General features: G+C 49.3%; 1 protein-coding gene across 1 annotated transcript; it reads left to right on the forward strand.

Moving 5' to 3' along the window:
- The first annotated feature begins 348 nt into the window (after window positions 1–348).
- On the forward strand, window positions 349–741 carry LOC142663378 (histone H2A type 1-like). The gene has a single exon (XM_075841984.1). It carries the CDS (start codon window positions 349–351, stop codon window positions 739–741), a length of 393 nt encoding a protein of 130 aa, XP_075698099.1.
- The last annotated feature ends 23,983 nt before the right edge of the window (window positions 742–24,724 follow it).

The raw sequence follows: 24,724 nt of genomic DNA on the forward strand, positions 1-24,724 counted from the left end.
GAGGCGGCAGCTCTGTTGTAGACTTGGTGGGGGGCTCTTAGAAGAGCCTTTGGGTCCTTCCTGCAGGGACGGGGCACATTACTTGGCGCCTAATGAGAAGAAGCCGCCGCTGCTTTATTCCTGCTCCATTCGAGTTCAGGCGGGAGATGTTCCTATTGGTAGAGACAGAGGAGGGGGCGTGGTGTTATCTGCGAGTCTATAGAAATATTCTACTTCCTCATTGGCTACAGAGTCTGGCGTTGAATACAAGTTTTAGATGCGGCCAATCAGAGAAGAAGCTCTCTGCTCCATCCGGGTATAAGAAGTGACGGTCGGAGCGCAGCCGTTAGATCTGATCAGATAATAGACATGTCTGGAAGAGGAAAGCAAGGAGGCAAAGTGCGGGCTAAAGCCAAGTACCGCTCATCCCGGGCAGGACTTCAGTTCCCTGTCGGTCGTGTGCACAGACTTCTCCGCAAGGGCAACTACGCTCAGAGGGTGGGTGCCGGCGCTCCGGTTTACATGGCCGCTGTGCTGGAATATCTGACCGCTGAGATCCTGGAACTGGCCGGAAATGCCGCCCGGGACAACAAGAAGACCCGAATCATCCCCCGTCACCTGCAGCTGGCCGTGCGCAATGACGAGGAGCTCAACAAGCTGCTGGGTGGTGTGACCATCGCTCAGGGAGGCGTCCTGCCCAACATCCAGGCCGTTCTGCTGCCCAAGAAGACCGAGAGCAGCAAAAGCGCCAAGAGCAAGTGAGCACCGCTTATCCCACATTTAACCACAAAGGCTCTTTTAAGAGCCGCCCACGTGATCCTTAGAACAGAGCTCTCACCGCTGATCTCCGATATGTAAACGTTCTGCGCCAGATAAGTGGCTCTGCTTGTACAGAGATCTACCCATATGAATTCATATACCGCGGGGATAAACATTGAACCGCGTTACTCATGACCTACACATTCACTACTGCCTCGTGCAGATGGTGGCGCTGTCCTCGTTGGTGCACTAACTATACTGTACAGGACACATTAATAGTACAACTACTCCAGTGATTCATGTTCACGATCTACAACCCGTCCCCGACTACATAATATCTTAAATTATATCTTCCAGTCTCACTGGATTCTTCGAATGCGTCTCAGTAAATGTTACTCTGCAGCAACTTCATGCGTTAGTGGGATGAGGTGAGTCCTAAGTATAGACAACGCACAGTGTTAGTACGAAGTAGAAATAGGTGCATTCTGTTTCCTGTCATTGTATTGCCAGCAGCTCGATTATACCAGCAGTCTGGCAAAGTGACATACAAGACAATGCAAGTCCATACTTATGTGGAACTTGGTGCTGCAAATTGGTAGTTTGTTTTGAAAATCTCGTAACATTTGTAGCAATGAGAGCAGCTTGGAAAACACGGCCCCTCCAACATTGGGTTTTACTCTTGTAAAATGTCGTATCAGCTGCATCAGTTTCTTATGAAAAGTTCGGTTCGGCAGGTTCGCCGAATTTCATGAAAAAGTTTGATTCGGACCGAACCTGTAATACAAGAAAGCCCCTAAAAATTGTGTATAACACTGTTTTAAAGCCCTAGAAGCCCTGTATAACACTCTTAGGTCACCCATGAGGGTATCCAAGTACTTTTGAGCTGTCTTTAAGGTGTCAAAGTTACGCCAACATGTATGGCTCTAGGAAAACGGATGGGACACGGTGATAACTAACAGAAACCACTGCACTGGTGCATGTTGTATGCTTAATGCATTGTTAAAAAAGGTACACAAATTAACCATTTTAGGCGGCTGATGCCTGCCAGGGTTCATACCTATAAGGTGGTAAAAGAAGAAGCAATGGCTTTTGACAAGCCCTCCAAAAATTGACCCTTTTTATTGGCAGATGCGACTTGCTCTCTGAGGAGAGAGGAGGTGCTTACTTTGGGTGTGGTGTTTTTTGCATACCTTCCCAGGGACTCTGCTCTGTTATCTGCCCAGGTATAGTACATCTGCCTGGGCTAGCAGTGTGCCCCGAGGGGGGCTCCATCTGGAGATGGAGTCCCGGGCCTCCACCCTCCGGAGCAGACCGGTGGGGGGTGGAGGGACATCCCAGTCGGCTGGGAAAGCTGAGCCAGCCCCAGGGGAGAGGAGGACATCGCGGGGCTGCATCAATGTGGCCTCACCCCCCCAGGCGGCTGGGGCATCGCAGCATGCCGCCAGGAGAGCAGAGGCAATGGAGCAAGGAGAAGCAGGACCGGAACACCATGGCTGCAGGGACCTCGTGGAGTGGGGGTCACTGAGGCCGGGAGAGGAGGCCACTACTTTTGGCTCCCGCCTGGTGGCCCACCTCGAGGAATATAAAGACCTGGGGAAGTCCCTGCAGCGGCTCCGAGGAGAAGTGACGGCGGCCCGGCAGAGAGCGGCAAAATCCTCCGGCAGCAGGCGGGCCAAATACTCGGCACAGGTCCGCTCCCTGCTGCTGGAGGTAAATGAGGTGGAAGACAGGAGAGACGTAATTCTGGAAAGGGGAGGAGCCTTCACAGAGAAATTACGTAACGACGACAGGTTCCAGCAAATGGAAGGATTAAACCAAAATGAAAACAAAGAAAAAAAAAACTGACAGCAAGCAAGGTGACAGCAAGCAGAGGAACTGCGGACGAGGAAAACCCTGGCAAGTCAGTACCGGTTCCTGTGCAGGAGGATTCGGGTCAGTCAGTTCTGGCGAGTTCTATCTTGCCAGGTGCAGCACAGCTGCCAGATTCGGGGAGCAGCTCCGTGTCCGAGGGGGAGCACCCCCCCCCCCCCCAGTATGATGACCCAGATACGTGACCAGGAATCCCCAGTATCGCTGGAGGGGTTCAGCTTCGGCACGGAGCTGCCCCCGGAGGAAGGTGAGAGAAGTACAGCAACAGAGCGGAGGAGATGGAAAAAGCTGAGGAGACAGATGGAAGAAAGAAGAGAGGTGAGACTTGTATATGTGCACGGGTCTCCCCTGCACTCCGGGCCAGAAGAGATTCTGGTCCGACGTGCAGGACCCGCAAACCCCCCAGCCCCGGCTTCTGCAGTGGAGTCTGGGCGGGAAAGCGGGGAGATAGCATCGAGGGCGGGCAAGATGGCGCCGGAAGCCGCTCACTGTGAAGTGGGCGACGCTGGCTGTCAGAGCGCTGCAGGGGGCGTGGCCCCAGTCCCGGCTGATGGCGAGCCCCGGAGACCGGTGTGCGGTGTGAGCCGCATACCGGAGGAGGGGGCGGACCGGAAGTCGAGGGCACCGCTGTCCCGCGGGTCGGGTGCCTGCAACGAGGCCGGTCCGGTCGCACCGGGACCGGCCAGTGTGATAGGCCAGCGGGCTCCCGACGCCTCGGACAAGGGCGTAGCCAAAGCCTCTGCTGGAGGCGGAGCCGGCCACTCCAGAGTGGAGGAGGGGAGAGGCCTGGCTGGTAAACACGCGGAGCGGCCGCTGCTGTGCAGCCTGGCAGGTGAAAGGGGCGGAGCCGGACACTCCAGAGCGGAGGAGGGGAGTGGCCCGGCTGGCATATGCACAGAGCGGCCACTGCAAAGCAGCTCATCATGCGAAATGCTTATAGAAGCAGAAAGCAACATGATAAAGAATAGAGAAGCCAATAATACAGTGAATACAGTAAATACAGTGGAAAAAAAAAATATGAATAAAAATATGAATAAAAATGCAAATATGAATAAAAATGCAAATGTGAATAAAAATGCAAATGTGAATAAAAATGCAAATGTGAATAAAAATGTTAATGTAAATGCTAATGTAAATATAAATGAAGAAGTGCCTCTCCCTGCCCTGGCAAGTGACATGGACACCAATGATGCGGAGGGTTGCGTTGAGGTGCCGCTTATGTCCCCTCCATAGTTGCGCCTGATGAGGTGGGGGTGGGGGTCAGGGCAGGGAAGGCTAAGGAAAAACGTAACAATGTGGAACCTGGCTTGGCCAAAAGGGTGTTAGGATCACGGGAGGATGTTTCAGCCGGAAGTGTGGGGGGACCTGGCGCTCCCCTTCCCAGCGCCCCAAGCAGGACTTATGCCGGGGTAGTGGGGGGGGGGGACCGCCGGCCCGCCCACCCTCGTCCTCGGGCCCTGGCGAGGGTCACTTGCAACAGCGCCACCTGCAGGCCTTAAGGGAGGGGAAGCAGTCCCTAACCATAGAGGGTGTGCAGAGGGATCTATCCTTCTGGATAGATAGGTACGGGTTAGAGGCCTTCCGAGAGAAAAGAGGAGATCAGTGGTCGCTCCCGACAACCGGGCAGGCTGTGGTCAGGAGGAATGTGGTCCGTCTCCGGTGGCGTGGCAATGAAATCTGTCCCCCCAGAAAAACGGTGGTGGAGCTGCTTCTGGGGATGGGCTTCAGGGCGCGTGACAACTTCGCCCTGATACATCCTCATGGCTCAGCTGAGTTCGACATCAGCTTTGTTCAACCGGGAGGCCTAGAGGTCTTCTGGGGGAATTATGAGCTGGTGAAGGACGAGCCCGGCTGGCGGGATTTTGCTGCACAAGCAATATCCCGTCAGAATGGTCTCAAGAAGGTGACCGTTCTCACCCGTAACGAGTCACTTTCTTGCGTTGACATCATGACCTGGCTAAGTCGGTATGGGGAAGTAGCGGAGATGCCCAGGAAGAACCTGGACGAGTTTGGCATCTGGTCGGGGGCCTGGACGTTTATGGTGAAACTTAAACGTCTGGGGCAAACTGTGTCCCACATCCCATCCTCTGCTTTCCTTGGGAGGGATCGTATCCTGGTCTTCTACCAGGGGCAACCAAGGCTGTGTCACCGGTGCGGCGACCCCTCGCATTTGAGTGCAGCTTGCACAGTACAGAAGTGCGCTCATTGTGGGGGGATAGGTCATCTAGCTGCATCGTGTGACCAGATTAGGTGTCACCTGTGTGGTGACTTAGGTCACCCATTCAGTAGGTGTCCCCGCTCCGTGGTCAATGCCGTCGCCAAGCCTGCAGGAGGAGAGAGTGGGGTGGCTCCTGTGGGTGGGGAGGCGTGCAGAGAGGGCAGAGCAAAAGGGCAAGTGAAGACATCAAGGAAAGGGCTCCAGCCTTCCTACCATCGAAGGCTGGAGAAGAGGCAAAAGGAGAGGGAGCTGAGGGAAACCCAGGCAACTGGGCGGACCTCTGGCCTGAACCCGGAGCCTGCCCTGGAGACGGATGCCCTTGGGGACGCTGAATTGGATGAGGAGGTCAGGAGGATCCAGAGGGAGCAAGTGGCTGAGGACTCTCAATCCTCCCAATATGAAAGTGTTGGTGAGGAAGAGAGGGTACAGCCTAAAAAATCACCTGGGACACAGGGCAAGATCCTGAGCGGGCCAAAGTCATCTGGCCAAGCCCCGGCCACGGAAGGCAACATCTGCACCCCTCTGGTGCTCTCCCCCAACCGCTACCAAGTCCTCCATGGATTTTCCGGCTCTTCAGCAAAGTGAAGAGGAGGGTGAGGTAGGGGTCTCAGAGGGTGCTGGACCCCTTCCCCCGAGAGGTACAAAGGCCTCTGGGGCAGGGGTCAACCTGGGGCAGGGGGACGAGGATGGGAGTGTGAGTGAGGGGGGGGAGGTCCGCCAGGAGGGAATGGACTCCACCACCTCAAAAAAACGTGTCAAGAAAGGAAGAGAGTCTGGGGGGTCCTCCTCAGACCATGACAGGGGTAGGAAGAAGAAAGCCATCTAATTTTATCATCCAGGATGGCGGTACCCATACCGTTGACGCTGGCTTCCATTAATGTCACCAGCATTAAGTCAGATATGGCTAAATTTGCGGCCTTTGATTTTCTCAGCCGAGTTGAAGCTGACATTTTGTTTTTGCAGGAGACCAGGACGTCACTTTTGGCAGACGTCGTAAAAGCCAGGAGGGATTGGCGACGCGGGCCCTCCTACTGGTCTCTTGCGGCCGAGCCATATAGCGGTGTGGCGGTTCTTTTCACCGCAGCGGTGAAATGCCGACGGATGATAGAATTAGAAATGGGGAGGTGCCTGATTTTAGATGGTCTCATAAAGGGACAAGAATTGCGATTAATCAACATCTATGGTCCCCAAACTAAGTGGGATCGAAAAAATCTCTTCATGAGGATTAAGCCTTTCCTTTTTTCTAGTCGACAGGTCATCTTTGGAGGGGATTTTAACACTGTCGTTAGACCCCGCGATAGAGGAGGTTCCATAGACAGACTGGCCTACGATAGTGTAGCCTTAAATAGCATAGCTAGCGAAGCTCGCCTGGTGGATATCCACATCAGGCATACCCCAGGTCACCCCGGGTTCACCTATCAAAGAGGAAGCTGTAGGTCTAGGATAGATAGTTTTTTTTTGAAGGAGGAAGCCATCTCTTCACCAGTGTCCGTTGTTGAGGTGGAATTCTCCGACCACTGTATGATTTTGTTTTCTCTGAACATTGCAGAATCCCTTCGGATGGGTCGAGGTATATGGAGGCTGAATTCCTCTCTCCTGGAAGAAGCAGAAATAAGACAGGCCTTTGAAGATTTTCTCCAGGACCAGGTACCTTTGTTGGATCTAGGTGGCACTAAGTCTGAGTGGTGGGAGTTGATTAAATATCGGGTAGCAGGATTTTTCCGCCAGCTTTCAGGCCTCAGGTCCATGAGCAGGTACCGCCTGTATCAGGAACTGAGGAGGAAACTCGAACGTCTGGTCTCGGACGGAGGTAGTCAGGAGGAGATCTTCGGGGTGAAAGCGCTGCTCAAAAGGTGTCAGTATGATTGGCACGCATCTTTGGTTCTTGAGAGGGATTTCGGGAGGTACCGCTCGCCCGACCCCTACAGGAACTGTAAGATGTCAGTGAGTCGTAAAATAGTGACAGGACTAATAGACAGTACAGGGTCCCTGAGGAGATCCAAGTCAGGGATCCTGGAGGTCGTTAGATCCTTCTACTCTCACCTTTTGGGTAGGCAGGATCCAGACCGAGAGGAGATGTCGACTTTCCTGGCTGAAACTATCCCTGAGCCAGGAGAGGATTCCTCCCTTAATGTCTTGATAGATCCAATCAAAGAAGAGGAAGTAATGCTGGCGATTGACGGACTAGGTCTGAAAAAATCGCCAGGGCCGGGTGGCTTAACATCCGAGTTCTACAAGACCTTTAAAGGAACCCTAGTTCCTCTATTGACATCTGTATTTAATGAGTGTCTATCCTCGGGCACTCTGCCGAGGTCAATGAGGAGGTCAGCTTTGATTGTTCTATCAAAAGGTAAGGATTCGACTCGTATTGAGAATTGGCGTCCCATAGCGCTCCACAATACGGACAGAAAGGTTCTCGCAAAGGTGCTGTTTAATCGGTTGGTGAAATTTGCACCCCGGCTTCTTTCGCTGGTCCAGCATTGTTCCGTTCCAGGCCGCAGCACTTTTAGTGCTGTCCTCAGTGTCAGAGAGGCAGTGGAACGGGGAAATTCTGGCCAGTGGAAGGGGTACGTTCTGTCCTTGGACCAGGCCAAAGTGTTTGACCGAGTGAATCACAAGTATCTATGGTCGGTCCTTCTGAGGTATGGTCTGCCGGGAGGGTTTGTCAATTGGCTCCAGACCTTATACGCTGGGGCAGAGACTTTCGCACTGGTTAACGGTTGGGTTGGAACCCCCTTTGAGGTTGGGTCTGGTGTCCGCCAGGGCTGTCCTTTGAGTCCCCTGCTATATGTGTTTGCGATTGACCCTTTTTTAAGAAGGGTTGACCGTGGACCGTTGGCGGGGATCGGGGTCGGCTTGGAAGGGCCGGAAGCCACTCAGAGGGTGGTTGCATACGCGGATGACATCTCCATTTTCGTCTCCTCGCAAGGGGAGGCGGAGTGGGTGATGTCAGAAGTGGAATGTTACTCACGGGCATCTGGATTCAGGGTTAACCGTGACAAGTGCGTAAGTCTCTGGCTAGTTTTGGTCTCCTGGGCACCCTTCCAGAACCTCAGGGGTCTGCAAAGATCTTAGGAGTGGAATTTGGCCCGGGTGATTATCCCAAGAAAAACTGGGATGACAGGCTAAAGTTAGTTGCCCAGAAGGTCGGCCAATGGAAGGGTTGGTCCTTAACCCTTAGAGAAAGGGTTCACTTGGCCAAAGCTTACCTGGTGCCCATGTTGCTATACCTCGGCAGTGTGTGCATCTTGCCAGAACCTCTCTGGGCTCGGGTCTATAGCCTGTTCTTCCAACTGTTATGGGGGAACAGGCTCAACCTAATTAAGAGAGAAGTTACGCATCTACCAAGGAAACTAGGAGGGTTAGGTATGGTTAACCCAGTGGTGTTCCTAGTGAACACCTTTGTTAAGATCAATATGGCAAACCTCTGGCAAGAGAGGGCTCCTTGGTGGATTCTCTCCTACAGGGAGTGGTTTCAGCCCTTCTTCCAGGAATGGGAGAGAGGAGGCCAAGTGAAAGACCTGCGTACACCCCATGGACATCTCCCGGCTTATGCCGCCCTGGTCTTGAAGATGGTACGCCGGTGGGGTCTCGAGGTGTGGGAGATCAGGACCATGCCGAGGAAATTCCTCGACAGAAGGGTTCTGATGACCCACTTCCGGAAGCCCCTGGCTCTCAAAGACTGCCCAAGTAGTGACCTCGGGGAGGGATTAAAACTTTTAAATTCAGTGAGGATTCCCCAGAAGTTTTGGGATCTGGCTTGGCGCTGCTTCCACGGGAGACTGTACGTAAGGGGCAATTTGAAGTACAGAAACACTGATGACAGAGGATGTCCTCGGGAGGAGTGTAGCGATACACTAGAGAGTATGGAGCATTTCCTGCTTCATTGCTCCTTTAATGCAGAGGTGTACAAAAGGGTGGGTGCCTCCATCGGCTGGCTCGGCTTAGCCAACCTCTCCTAGGCCGGGTGGGCTCATGGGATGTTCGGAGACCTAGGTGGTAGGGACCGTAACACTTCTTTTTTTAGTTAGCATAGTGGTTAGGCACTTTACCTGGAACGCATGGTGTTTAGTATCTACGCAGAGCAAAATCCTTCTGGTGGAAGAAGTTGTAGGGAACATCATCGGTGGCTTGGTGAAGGTACGTTCTTTGGAGGTTGATAGACTGGGAGCATCCAAAGCCTCTCGCCTATGGAGGGGCTTTTCTTTTGGGGTGCCTTAGGGTATTGACCTTAGGGGGGGGCTCATCTGGCTCATCTGGGGGGGGTCCGCCCTCGCTTAGGCACTAAAAAATTAAGCGATAGGGAAAACAATAGGGAAAGGAGGGCGAGTTTAGGGCTAGATCAAACAGAGGGTAAGAGAAGGGACAGCTTTAGGGGAAAGCGATAGGGGAAGCGATAGGGAAGGTGTCGGCGTGGGTGGATCCTATCCCTGGGGGGGTCGGGTGGGTCTCTTTCTCCTCTTTCTGGTGGTAGGCTGGGATTGTGCACGGCAGAGTTTTTTGTTTTCAGTACATAAAGGCAGAATAAAGGCTTACAGGAACCGAACTTGGTGCTTTCGGGTTGTGTTTTTTTGTTGTTATGTATATGCGAGGAAGCGTGACAGGGGTTTAGATAGGTTGGGTGGGGGAATGGGGGGGTGTGGGGAGGATTATATTGTTTTCAATTTTTTTCTCCCGCTCGGGCCCGGACTATGCAGAACATGAGAGGACATGGGGCGAGGGTCTGAGTGGGAGGTCTACGGTGTGGTGGCGGAGGCCAGCATCAGGACTAAGCGGACATGAGGCGGGGTGTTGGCCTGGTGTGGTGAAGGGTTAGGTTAGTTAGAGTTAGGCCTCATGCACACGACCGTGGTGTTTTTCTGGTCCGCAAATTCCAGGACCGTGTTCCGTGGAATGTCATCCGCAGTTCATCCGTATGTAATCCGCAGTTCATCCGTATGTAATCCGCAAAAATGCGGATGAAAAAAAAAAAAAAAAAAAAAGGACTTTTAAACAGGATGCCAAAAGCTTGGTCAAACCCCCTTTAGAAGGTCACATGATCGCTCTGGAGCCATTTCCTGCTGCATTTTTCCTGAACTTTGCTTTGTGCGAGTTCAGTGAGATTGCGCTGCTGATATAGCTGTGGTTTTTGTCAGTTACTCACTGCGAACATGTCTTCTGATAATGTGGATGATGTACTCCTGCACTGGCTCCTCTCCAGGCGATTTGGACAGCAACCACCAATGCTGGACGAAGAACCGAGGAGGAGGAGATATTGGGTTCACCCCATTATCTCACAACGGCTTAGGAAGGGGCATTTTAACATGCTGTACTCAGACCTGCGGCAGCACCCGGACAAGTTCCTCAGCTACTGCCGTATGTCCGTGCAAACTTTTGACTGTCTGCTGGCGGACCTTCGTCCTGGACTGATCTTCCAGGACACCACCATGAGACGTTGCATTTCTCCAGAGGAACGCCTGATCGTCACTCTGAGGTAAGAAAACCTAAATCCCCTTCTACGACATGTCTCTACCCTGCAAACAATATTAGTATACTTGTCCCCTGTGCATATTGCCGCCTTGCCACCGTGCTGCAGATATTTTTCCTGTATGTGCATATTTTGTTATATATGTTTTTTTTTTTTTACAGATTTCTTGCTACCGGCAACTCCTTTGCATCGCTACATTTCCAGTTTCTGCTGGGGTGCTCCACTATTTCGAAGATTGTCAAGCTTACCTGCGAAGTCATCTGGCAGCAACTTCGAGCAGCAGTTATGCCAAAGCCCAAGCCAGAGGACTGGATTCGGATTGCAGATGGCTTCTTCCAATCAGCACAGTTTCCCAACTGTGTTGGTGCGCTAGATGGTAAGCACATCCGCGTAAAAAAGCCTGCTCACTCAGGGTCTCAGTATTTCAATTATAAGCAGTTTTTCTCGGTGGTGCTGTTGGCCTTGGCTGACAGTGACTATCGGTTTATAATTGTCGATATTGGGGCCTATGGAAGCTCTGCGGATGCTGGCATCTTCAGGGCTTCCAGAATGGGTGAACGTCTAGCATCTAACCAGCTCGACCTTCCGGAACCTAGACAGCTTCCAGGATCTACAGGACCACCAGCACCCTTTGTCATTGTGGGTGATGAAGGTTTCGGACTGTCCCCTCACCTGATGTGTCCATTCCCTAGGCGTGGCTTAGATGAACAGAGGCGCATTTTTAACTACCGCCTTACACGTGCAAGACGGTATGTGGAGTGCGCCTTCGGAATTCTAAGCAGCAAGTGGCGTGTGTTCCAGAGCTCCATTCAGATGAATCCTGAAAATGTGACAAAGGTTATCCAAGCCTGTGTTGTCCTCCACAATTTTATGAGGATTCATGAGTCGGCAGTGGACGCAGAGCTGAACCATTTCTCTACTAATTACATCCCTTTGGACTACACACCACATGGAAGACCTGGAGTGTCTGGACTGGCAGTCCGTAATTTGTATACAGACTATTTTGTATCACCTGAGGGAGCCGTTCCTTGGCAAAGGGATGTGCTTCGTCTGCCAAATTAAAATTTTAGAGGGACTGTTGTATTTCCGGTTTATGTTACAAATGTTAGTAGTTAAAGTTGCAGTAGTAGAGTAGGGACTCGCAAGAGAATGAGGACCCTTGACGCGGGTTGCGAGCTAATAATCGCTTTTTTTTTTTTTTTAATTAATAAAGAATTAAAAAAAAAAAAACAGAAATACATTTGCATTTGGCAGAAATGCAAACCAATACCTCATTATGTTTTGCAATAATAATAAAGACAAACACATAATTAACTATAAACTTATTTTATTTCTTGCATAAAATAGTGTCAACAAACATAAACAAAACTATGTTATATAACTAAATTATAAATTGTAAAAGGATTGCGAAGGTGCAGGTTCATGATGTGGTCGTGGAACTGCCTCCCCCTGCTGCATTTGCCCATACTGTTGTTGAGAAGGTCCTGGCATGCCATAAACTGAACGATCGTCACTGAATAGCGGCATTGAGTCTACATATGACGGATGCTGGATGCCTTGGGCGGTTGCTGCAGGTGCTGGAGGGACAGAGTTGAAGGTGCTTGCATCACACCCCCGTCTATGAAACTCGATGGCCTGATGCATTGCACGTGGGTCAGGATGTGTCGCAAATATTTCCACGACTTCCATTAGTGCTGTTTGGCACCTTATCTGTCTGGAAATTGGCACTCTTTTAAGAATATTAGAGAGAGCGCGACAGAAGGTGCCCTCTTCAGTTTCAGTAGCTCTTTTCTCCAAGTGCTCTAATACACGCAAGTCGACTTCCTGCCTTGGCTCTGTACGTGTTGGACCTTTGGCAGAACGTCGACGTTTACCTCGGGGTATAATTTCTTCGTCCGCGGCACAGACTGGATTATCCACTGTTGTTGGTTCCGCTGTCACAGGAGTGGAAGTGGACCTAGCAGTCCCCAAAGCTACGTCAGGCTCTTCAATTTGAGTCTCATCAGAGTCTTCTTCTTCCTCCAGATTATCCTTGGTTCTGTTTGAAAATGAAAACATAATGTTAGGGAATTTTTGTAGTAATTTAACGTCATGTCTACAGCTGGGCAAATACACTATGTATGCATCACTACATGCAGAGCCCTAACGCCATACAGGCCCCCCTCCCCGCCCCCCGGACAAATGCCACCTATAGTGTGTCCTACAAATACATGCGTTATCGCTGGCAGCGATAGGGTGAAGGGGGGACTGAAAGTCCCCTTAATTTCTGCCGTCTGCACAGCTCCAAAAAATTGAAAGGAGCGCTGGTTATGTATGCGCACAAGCACGACTTTGGCTCCATTCATTTTTACGGAGCTGGCGAAAGTACGAGGTTTGGGATGGAGAAGTTCAGGGTACTTTCTGTCCCCCGTTCTCCCTGTCAATGCCAGCGATCACACATGTATCCCCTATTCAGTGGTTAGGGGATACATGTCTGTTGTTTAATGTCAGAGCGGAGAGATACCTCCCTGCTCAGCCGTAGTGTTCAGTTGCGTCCCGCTGTAGCCGTCATAGCGGCTGCTAGCGGAGCCTCCGGACATGGTGGAGTCCCCTCATGCCGCGGTCCCCATAGCAGTCGCTACGGCTGCTACAGCGGTACTTACACAACTGGCTACATGGGCAGACTACAATGATCAAAGTATATAAGCAATACTTACGGGCCAACCTGCATTACATCAAGAAGAAACGAAAGTTGTTTGGTGTACATGTATGGCTTTTTTTTCAGACGTCCGTCTCCGCTCTTCCCCTTGTCATTCATCTCACGCTTTAATTGGTCTCGGCACGTGTTCCAGCGTGTTTTGACGTTTTCGACTATGATATAAAATAAACCAATCACAGATCAACATTTTAGAAGAGTACATTACTAGATATTAGGAAATGTTGTTTATTATATGAAAATGATGCTGCAAATTTTTGTTGTTTACGCAACAAATCTGCACCTACATTTGCATATTTGACAGGTAATTCCGACGTTGCAGAAACTACAGCAGACTTGCCACGTTTTCCATGTGCCCACACGACAGCGTCCGTAACGGCTGAAATGACGTTGCTGGTTTCAGGAGAAAACATCACCCGTAATTTCAGCCGTAAAGGCATGTGCTGGCGCTTTAACGCAGCGTCCTTTACGGACGTAATTGATTTTCATAGGAGCCCATGAATAACGGCTCCAATTATGACACAAGAAGTGACAGGTCACTTCTTTGACGCGGGCGTCTATTGACGCGTAAATATACACGGCGCTTGAACACACAAACGTCAGCCCATTGCTTTCACTGGGCAGATGTTTGTCAACGCTATTGCGGCGTATTTAGCGTGCGTAATAGAGGTCAAACACCCCCGAATTACGTCCGTAATTAGTGTGTGGGAACATACCCTCATAGTGACATGTCACGTTTTGATCGGTGCTGTTCAGAGCCATGAGACCCCCACAATCTCACGTGCACTTCTGCAGCTTCATTTCAGCGATTGGTGGGTGTTTCAGTGATCCAACCGCCAACAATCAAAACGTCAGGCATGTCATTATGACATGACAGGAGTACTCAGAAACCGCATCAAGGTGTGAAACTTACCCATGCGCTTCTTTTGCACTTTAGTTGCCTTCTCCCACTCGGTAAGATGCACCTCACTGCAGACCTCCTGCCAGGCAAGATCTTTCAGATTCCTGTCTGCATATTCTTCCACCCGCTTATTCCACAGACAGGGCTTGTGATGGACCAGGATGATTAGTTTCTCGACGTTTATTGAAGCCATGCTGCTCTCTGCTGCTCTCTGCTGCTTTCATGCACTGTCTCCAGACTTCACGACGACAGAAGTCATTCCCGGTCGTCGCCTAGCAACACTTCCGCAAATCCGCAAACTGCGGATGACACACGGCGGTGTATCCGCAATTTCCACGGGCCCATTGACTTCTATTGGCATGTCCGCACCGCATTTGCGGCCCATAATAAGACATGTCCGGAGTTTCTGCGGCACGGATGTGCGGACATGCGGAGAGCCGTGAAAACACGGATAGTGGTTATGGCCACATAGAAATGAATGGGTCCGCAATTAACCCGTGGATTTGCGGTTGAATTGCGGATGCAAAAACACGGTCGTGTGCATGAGGCCTTAGGGTTAGTATATATATTGAGGAAAAAAGAAAAAAATAAAAAAAAAGGAAAAAAAATAAATAAAAAATAAATAAATATATATATATAAGTATATAGGTGGAGGTGTATATAGGTGTATATATATTCTTATGTATATGTGGGTGTAAAGATTAAAGTATGTTGTATATAAATATGGCTATGAACGTTGGGGGGTTTGACACATTCTGGCTGATTGTTTCAAATGAGTACGGAAGGGAGTGAGTGGGGGCAAATGGATACTGAGAGGTGGGGGGGATACGAAAAAAGTTGAATGTGGATGAGTGTAGCTGGTTGAGGAATTGGCCAAGTCCGGGAACATGGAGGAATACAGTGATGTATTAAAAATATGTATATAATGTCTTATGTTTATGTTTGTATATGTTGTATTTTGGTTATGGTTTACATCGGCTGATGCTGTTGTTATGTTTTTTTTTACTTTTATAATAAAAGAGTTCCATACATGGATGTAAAAGCAACAAGCAATGGCTTTTCACAAGCCCTCCAAAAATTGACCCTTTTTTTTGGCAGATGCCTGCCGGGGTTCTTCCATACATGGATGTAAAAGCAACAAGCAATGGCTTTTCACAAGCCCTCCAAAAATTTACCCTTTTTTTTTGGCAGATGCCTGCCGGGGTTCTTTCATACATGGATGTAAAAGCAACAAGCAATGGCTTTTCACAAGCCCTCCAAAAATTGACCCTTTTTATTGGCAGATGCCTGCCGGGGTTCTTCCATACATGGATGTAAAAGCAACAAGCAATGGCTTTTGACAAGCCCTCCAAAAATTTACCCTTTTTTTGGCAGATGCCTGCCAGGGTTCTTCCATACATGGATGTAAAAGCAACAAGCAATGGCTTTTCACAAGCCCTCCAAAAATTTACCCTTTTTATTGGCAAGGGTGAGCAGTAGCAGCACATTAGAAGACACTGGACGACAGTCACAGGACAAAGCCCTGTGGTGGGGCAGGCCTGCTTGTAGCAGACGGGCGGCAGTGGAGGTGTATTGGTGGTAGTAGAGGTAGACTAGCCAACACAGACAGCAAGGGTGGTAGACTGGTAGTAGCAGCAGCACATTAAAAAAAGAGACTGGACGACAGTGGTAGTAGAGGTACTAGCCAACACAGACAGCAAGGCGGGTGGTAGACTGGTAGTAGCAGCAGCACATTAAAAAAAGAGACTGGACAATCACAGGACAAAGCCCTGTGGTGGGGCAGGCCTGCTTGTAGCAGACGGCACTGGGGTGGATTGGTGGTAGAAGTAGTAGCAGCACCAACAGCGGCACATTAAAAAAAGAGTGGACAGGACAGAATCCCGTAGTAGCAGGCGGCAGTAGCAGGCGGCAGTAGCAGGCGGCAGTAGCAGGCGGCAGTAGCAGCAGCAATGTCAGATCTAATCAGTGGCATCAGGCACAGGGGTTTTAAAATCCTCACCGATCCACGCTTGATTCATTTTCAGAAACGTGAGATTTTCCAAGCTGTTGGCGCACAATCTTGTTCGATTAGGGGTGACGAAGCCCCCTGCCGTGCTGAATACCCTCTCTGACGCTACACTGGAGGGTGGACAAGACAGTACACCCATGGCAAACTGGGCCAGTTCTTGCCAATGATCCAATCTGCTGACCCAGAAGTCCATGGGGTCTGGGATCAGCATTTCTGACGGAGAAAGGGCACAGTCCAGGTACGAGTGAACCTGGTTGTTTAGGTGCTGCACCTGGTGATGGTGAACATCCCTTTGGTGACTACGATGTGTGTCAGGTCGGGGTATTGGATGTAAAAATGTTGTCATCATATTTTCCAAACTGAATTGGCTGCTGCCGCCTATTGCAGAGGTAGCTCTGCCAGAGGTGGTGGAACGATGAGACAGTGGGGAGCGGAGAGTGGCCCCCCGGTCAGACATGCTTGCAGCAGGTGTTTGCCGTTTGAAAGCCGTGACAAGCTGGCTGCATAGCTTCTCTCGATAATAAGCCAATTTTGCCTCCCTCTCGGAAGGCGCAAAGAACTCCCCCATTCTGGCTTTATACCGAGGGTCTAAAAGTGTGGCTATCCAGTACTCATCTCTTTGCTTCATGCTAACAATACAACAGTAACGAAGCATACAGCTCGCCATCCTGGCCAGCGTTTCAGAGGGCCCGGTTGGTTCCATCTCCGCCCCATACTGCCATGGTTGTCCATCATCAAGGTCGTCGTCAGACTCGTCATCGCCACCATCACTGTCATGTTGTGCGGCTGCCTCGTCCCCTATCCCTTCCTGTGATTCCATCTCCAAATCCAGCTCCTCTTCAGGTCCTGTTTCCTCATCCTCATCCTCCTCCTCCTCCTCAACATCCATAGCCAGATGTGATCCTTCCTCCATCCTTTGCTGAATCATCGCTGTGAGCGTTTGCTCCATAATGAATATCAGCGGCATAACATCGTTCATTCCGCTAGCGTCACGGCTCACAAATCGTGTGGCCTCTTCAAAGGGCCTCAAAACGCGACATGCGTCTCTAACCAGCTGCCAGTGCCTGAGCTCGAAATTACACTGGCTCCAAACGCTGCCCGTCTGCTGCATCAGGAAATCATTCACGGCTTTCCGCTGTTCTTACAGACGGTCCAACATGTGCAGGGTGGAATTCCAGCGTGTTGGAACGTCACAAATCAGGCTGTGTTCTGGGAGATTGTCCAGGAGGGCGTGCTTAAATGCATACGAACGTCTAAAGCGAACGCAAACCCTCCTGGACATGGCCAGCACACCCTTCAAACCAACATATGACTTTAAGAAGCGTGTTATGACCAGATTGATCACATGTGCCATGCAAGGAGCGTGTGTCAGGTGACCTAGACGCAGTGCAGCCACAACGTTCTTCCCGTTATCAGAGACAACATTGCCCACTGTGAGTTTCAGAGGAGACAGCCAGCGTGCGATTTCCTCCTTGATGCACAGCAGCAGCTCCTGCCCTGTGTGGCTTTTCTCGCCCAGGCTCAGCAGGTGTAAGACAGCGTTGTGGCGCTTCACCTTGCACCTATGAAAAGAGGAGGGAGGAGGAGTGGAAGATACGCTGTGTCCTGTCGGGGACGGGAAGACCTCCAAGGAGGAAGGCAAGGAGGAGGAGGAGGAGTAGGAGGAGGAGGATGGTAGGCGCCTGGTGTCCGGAGTTGAACCAGAAAGATACAAGCGTGGAGGTGGTAATGCCTGGCATTGCTGCGGTGGTGAATCGGACTGCAAAATATTGACCCAGTGGGTCGTGAAAGACATGTACTGTCCCTGCCCATAGTTGCTGCTCCACGTGTCGACGGTGGCATGTACCCTGCTGCACATGGATAATTGCAAGGACTGGCACACCTTTTCCTCCACATGCTTGTGCAAGGCAGGGACAGCTGTTTTGGAGAAGTAATGTCGGCTAGGTATTCGCCACCTAGGCTGAGCGCACGCCATCAATTGCTTGAAGCCGGCGGAGTCGACCAGGTGGTACGGCAGCGACTGCACCACCAACAACTTAGCCAGGTGTGAATTAAGCCGCACGACAAGTGGATGACTGGGTATATATTGTTGCTTATTGGATAACGATTCCGTAATAGATAACTGACTGGACGTAGGAGGAGCACTAGATGACAGTGATGATGATGATGACAATGACATGGTGGATAAGGCCTGGCTACTACTTAGATGACAGGGACTCGGAGCAGCAGCAGCAGCGGAAGAGGGGTCTTCATTAGATGTACATGATGATGGTGGGGCATGTCGATTGTCCCACATGGCCTTGTGATGCCGCTCCATGTGTTTACGTAGCGGATGTGTTTACGAGCTAGATGGCGGATGGCAGGCTTGGTGATGCCCTGGATGTTATCACGGAGCACCTTCCTATGCCGCTTGGCACCGCCCTTTCCGAGTCCTTTTCCTCCTTTACCGCGACCAGACATCCTGTAAGCTGGAGCTAAAGAGAAATATTGTACCGAGAACCGCGGGGCGCGTCTTTATATAGACCTTGGGCGGACCAGAGAGAACTGTTATTCATGTCACTTCCGGGGCGTTTCTCTCAGCTAATTTACATTACCAATCCCTCCCCCTCCCGCTGATTGGCTTAACTCAGATTTTGAATTGCAAGCTCATTTTACAATACCGGCCGCTCTTTTCCCGCTTCGTACTTTCATATTACCGGCATTATGTCCCTGTTCCTTCATATTACCGGCATTATGTCCCTGTTCCTTCATATTACCGGCATTACGTCCCTGTTCCTTCATATTATCGGCATTATGTCCCTGTTCCTTCATATTACCGGCATTATGTCCCTGTTCCCTCATCTTACCAGCATTATGTCCCTATTCCCTCATCTGAACCGGCATTATGTGCCTGTTCCGTCATCTTACCGGCATTACGTCCCTGTTCCTTCATATTACTGGCATTATGTCCCTGTTCCTTCATATTTTTGGCATTATGTCCCTGTTCCCTCATCTTACCGGCATTTTGTCCCTGTTCCCTCATCTTACCGGCATTATGTCCCTGTTCCTTCATCTTACCGGCATTACGTCACTCTTCCTCCATATTACCGGAATTACGTCCCTATTCCTTCATATTACCGGCATTACGTCCCTGTTTCTTAATATTATCGACATTACGTCCCTGTTCCTTCATATTACCGGCATTATGTCCCTGTTCCTTCATATTACAGGCATTATGACCCTGTTCCTTCATATTACAGGTATTATGTCCCTGTTCCTTCATATTACTGCCATTATGTCCACTGAAGGAGGGTACAGGGACATAATGCCGGTAATATGTCCCTGTTCCCTCATCTTACCGGCATTACGTCCATGCTCCTTCATATTACCAGCAATATGTCCCTGTTCCTTCATATTACAGGCATTGTGTCCCTGTTCAATCATCTTACCAGCATTATGTCCCTGTTCCCTCACCTTACCGGCATTATGTCCCTGTCCCTCATTTGAACCGGCATTATGTCTCTGTTCCTCCATATTACCGGAATTCCGTCCCATTCCTTCATATTACAGGCATTATGTCTTTGTTCCTTCATATTACAGGCATTATGTCCCTGTTCGCTCATCTTACCGGCATTATGTCCCTGTTCCCTCATCTGAACCGGCATTATGTGCCTGTTCCGTCATCTTACCGGCATTACATCCCTGTTCCTTCATATTAATTGTATTATGTCCCTGTTCCCTCATCTTACCGCCATTGTGTCCCTGTTTCCTTATCTTACTGGCATTATGTCCCTGTTCCTTCACCTTACCGGCATTACGTCACTGTTCCTCCATATTACCGGCATTACGTCCCTGTTCCTTCATATTACCGGCATTAGGACCCTGTTTCTTAATATTATCGGCATTACGTCCCTGTTCCTTCATATTACAGGCATTATGTCCCTGTTCCTTCATATTACCGGCATTATTTCCCTGTTACTACATATTACCGGCATTATTTTCCTGTTCCTTCATATTACTGCCATTATGTCCACTGAAGGAGGGTACAGGGACTTAATGCCGGTAATATGTCCCTGTTCCCTCATCTCACAGGCATTATGTCCCTGTTCCTTCATATTACCGGCTTTATGTCCCTGTTCTCTCATATTACAGACATTATGTCCTTGTTCCTTCATATTACTGGCATTACGTCCCTGTTTCTTCATAATACCAGAATTGCGTCCCTATTCCTTCATATTACCAGCATTATGTCCCTGTTCCTTCATATTACCAGCATTATGTCCCTGTTTCTTCATATTACAGGCATTTTGTCCCTGTTCCTTCATATTACAGGCATTATGTCCTTGTTCTTTCATATTACCGCCATTATGTCCTTGTTTCTTCATATTACAGGCATTATGTCCCTGTTCCTTCATGTAACCGACATTAAGTCCCTGTTCAATCATCTTACCGGCATTATGTCCCTGTTCCCTCACCTTACCGGCATTATGTCCCTGTTCCCTCATTTGAACCGGCATTATGTCTCTGTTCCTCCATATTACCGGAATTCCGTCCTGTTCCTTCATATTACTGCCATTATGTCCACTGAAGGAGGGTACAGGGACTTAATGCCGGTAATATGTCCCTGTTCCCTCATCTCACAGGCATTATGTCCCTGTTCCTTCATATTACCGGCTTTATGTCCCTGTTCTCTCATATTACAGACATTATGTCCTTGTTCCTTCATATTACTGGCATTACGTCCCTGTTTCTTCATAATACCAGAATTGCGTCCCTATTCCTTCATATTACCAGCATTATGTCCCTGTTCCTTCATATTACCAGCATTATGTCCCTGTTTCTTCATATTACAGGCATTTTGTCCCTGTTCCTTCATATTACAGGCATTATGTCCTTGTTCTTTCATATTACCGGCATTATGTCCTTGTTCCTTCATATTACAGGCATTATGTCCCTGTTCCTTCATATAACCGGCATTAAGTCCCTGTTCGCTCATCTTACCGACATTATGCCCCTGTTCCCTCATCTTACCGGCATTACGTCCCTGTTCCTTCATATTACCGGCATTATGTCCCTGTTCCTTCATCTTACCGGCATTACGTCCCTGTTCCTTCATATTAATGGCATTATGTCCCTGTTCCCATATCTTACCGGCATTACGTCTATGTTCTTTCATATTTTTGGCATTATGTCCCTGTTCCCTCATCTTACCGGAATTGTGTCCCTGTTCCCTCATCTTACCGGCATTATGTCCCTGTTCCTTCATCTTATCGGCATTATGTCCCTGTTCCTTCATCTTATCGGCATTACGTCCCTGTTCCTTCATATTACTGGCATTACGTCCCTGTTCCTTCATATTACCGGCATTAGGTCCCTATTCCTTCATATTACCGGCATTATGAACCTGTTCCTTCAGATTACCAGCATTATGTCCCTTTTCCTTCATGTTACAGGCATTTTGTCCTTGTTCTTTCATATTACCGCCATAATGTCCTTGTTCCTTCATATTACAGGCATTATGTCCCTGTTCCTTCATACTACCGAGATTATGTCCCTGTTCCCACATCTTACCGGCACTATGTCCCTGTTCCCTCATTTGAACCAGCATTATGTGCCTTTTCCTTCATATTACCGGCATTACGTCACTGTTCCTTCATATTACCGGCATTACGTCCCTGTTCCTTCATACTACCGAGATTATGTTCCTGTTCCCTCATCTTACCGGCATTTTGTCCCTGTTCCCTCATCTTTTTGGCATTATGTCACTGTTCCTCCATATTACCGGAATTACGTCCCTATTCCTTCATATTACCGGCATTACGTCCCTGTTCCTTCTTATTACCGGCAATACGTCCCTGTTCCTTCATATTACAGGCATTATGTCCCTGTTCCTTCATATTACCGGCATTATTTCCCTGTTACTTCATATTACCGGCATTATTTTCCTGTTACTTCATATAACTCCCATTATGTCCACTGTAGGAGGGTACAGGGACATAATGCCGGTAATATGTCCCTGTTCCCTCATAGTACCGGCATTACGTCCCTGGTCCCTCATATTATCGGCATTACGTCCCTGTTTCTTCATATTACCAGCAGTACGTCCCTGTTTCTTCATATTACCAGAATTGTGTCCCTATTCCTTCATATTACCGGCATTATGTCCCTGTTCCTTCATATTACCAGCATTATGTCCTGTTCCTTGATATTACAGGCATTTTGTCCCTGTTCCTTAAAATTACAGGCATTATGTCCCTGTTCCTTCATATAACCGGCAGTAAGTCCCTGTTCCGTCATTTTACCGGCATTACGCCCCTGTTCCTTCATATTACCGGCATTACGTCCCTGTTCCTTCATATTAATGGCATTATGTCCCTGTTCCCATATCTTACCGGCATTACGTCACTGTTCCTTCATATTACCGGCATTACGTCCCTTTTCCTTCATACTACCGGCATTACGTCCCTGTTCCCTCATTAACCGGCATTTTGTCCCTGTTCCCTCAACTTACTGCCATTATGTCCCTGTTCCTTCATCTTACCAGCATAACGTTCCTGTTCCTCCATATTACCGGAATTACGTCCCTATTCCTTCATATTACCGGCATTACGTCCCTGTTCCTTCATATTACCGGCAATACGTCCCTGTTCCTTCATATTACAGGCATTATGTCCCTGTTCCTTCATATTACCGCCATAATTTTCCTGTTCCTTCATATTACTGCCATTATGTCCACTGTAGGAGGGTACAGGGACATAATGCCGGTAATATGTCCCTGTTCCCTCATATTACCGGCATTAAGTCCCTGCTCCTTCATATTATCGGCATTACGTCCCTGTTTCTTCATATTGCCAGCATTACGTCCCTGTTCCTTCATATTACCAGAATTGCGTCCCTATTCCTTCATATTACCGGCATTCTGTCCCTGTTCTTTCATATTACCGGCATTATGTCCCTGTTCCTTCATATAACCGGCATTATGTCCCTGTTCCTTCATATAACCGGCATTAAGTGCCTGCTCCCTCATCTTACCGTCATTATGTCCCTGTTCCCTCATCTTACCGGCTTTATGTCCCTGTTCCCTCATTTGAACCGGCATTATGTGCCTGTTCCTTCATATTACCGGCATTACGTCCCTGTTCCTTCATAATATCGGCATTACGTACCTGTTCCTTCATATTATCGGCATTACGTCCCTGTTCCTTCATATTATTGCCATCATGTCCCTGTTCCCTCATATTACAGGCATTATGTCCCTGTCCCCTCATCTTACCGGCATTATGTCTCTGTTCCCTCATCTTACCGGCATTATGTCCCTGTTCCTTCATATTACCGGGATTGTACGATCTACAACCCGCACCCGACTACATAGTATCTTAAATTATATCTTCCAGTCTCACTGGATTCTTCGAATGCGTCTCAGTAAATGTTACTCTGCAGCAACTTCATGCGTTAGTGGGATGAGGTGAGTCCTAAGTATAGACAACGCACAGTGTTAGTACGAAGTAGAAATAGGTGCATTCTGTTTCCTGTCATTGTAATGCCAGCAGCTCGATTATACCAGCAGTCTGGCAAAGTGACATACAAGACAATGCAAGTCCATACTTATGTGGAACTTGGTGCTACAAATTGGTAGTTTGTTTTGAAAATCTCGTAACATTTGTAGCAATGAGAGCAGCTTGGAAAACACGGCCCCTCCAACATTGGGTTTTGCTCTTGTAAAATGCCGTATCAGCTGCATCAGTTTTGTTCTTTTTCATTCATTGCATTCGTCTCACTAAATGTTGCTCTGCAAGAAACTGCACGCGTTACTGTAATAAAGTGAGTCCTATATAGGGACAGCAGACAGATTCATTATTAGTACTAGAGGTTAACAGATTTATTGCCAGCAGCCTTATTAATCCCAGCCGTCCGGCAGAATGAGATACGGGCCGAGCCGATACTTGTGTCAAAGTTGGTCCCAGTAACAGATTTATTGTTTGTTGTGAGAATCTGGTAACATTAGTAGCAGTGACAGCAGCTAAGAAAACACTGGCCCTCTCTCCAAGGATTGCGGAAAGCACGTTGCCCAGCAGCAAGCTGGACGCCGAAGAAGCAACACCGCAAGTCAGCTGTTTGATCCACTGCTCGTGCGCTTATACAGCGCTATGAGCAACTGAGCGGATATTCAGCGGTGAGTTTCTGCCACTCCTGTACGTGCAGGCATCGGCACAAACGGCGTCCGGCAGCGCCGCTACGAGGATGTGTTTTCCTGCCGGAGGATCACTCGGCAGCAAGTATAGCACTAAGGTACTCTTTCCCTTCACATTAACATTCCCTGGTCTAAGACCCAATTCAGTCAGCTGCTTCTAGGACGCTATTAGGGGACACACTGCGGTCCACATATCCGGCTCCTCACTGGAAGACCGACGTGATACTGAAGCCCCTACCCCCGTGTATATAGAAGTAGAAGGTCACTGCTCAGATACACGAGTGGTCACCAGCAGACATCATAGCTGATCTATAGAGGAGGTGGCGGCTCTGAGAAGAGCCTTTTTTGTGTTGTGTAAGATGGAGCAGAACAGGAGCGGAATTAACCTCCGAAGCCGTAGAGAGTGCGGCCCTGGCGCTTGAGCGCGTACACCACGTCCATAGCGGTGACGGTCTTCCTCTTAGCGTGCTCGGTGTAGGTGACGGCGTCACGGATGACGTTCTCCAGGAAAACCTTCAGCACGCCGCGAGTCTCTTCATAGATGAGACCGGAGATGCGTTTGACGCCTCCCCTGCGAGCTAGACGGCGGATTGCAGGCTTGGTGATGCCCTGGATGTTATCACGGAGCACCTTCCTATGCCGCTTAGCACCGCCCTTT

This window comes from Rhinoderma darwinii, chromosome 11 (genome assembly GCF_050947455.1).
Source record: "Rhinoderma darwinii isolate aRhiDar2 chromosome 11, aRhiDar2.hap1, whole genome shotgun sequence".
Taxonomy (NCBI): domain Eukaryota; kingdom Metazoa; phylum Chordata; class Amphibia; order Anura; family Rhinodermatidae; genus Rhinoderma; species Rhinoderma darwinii.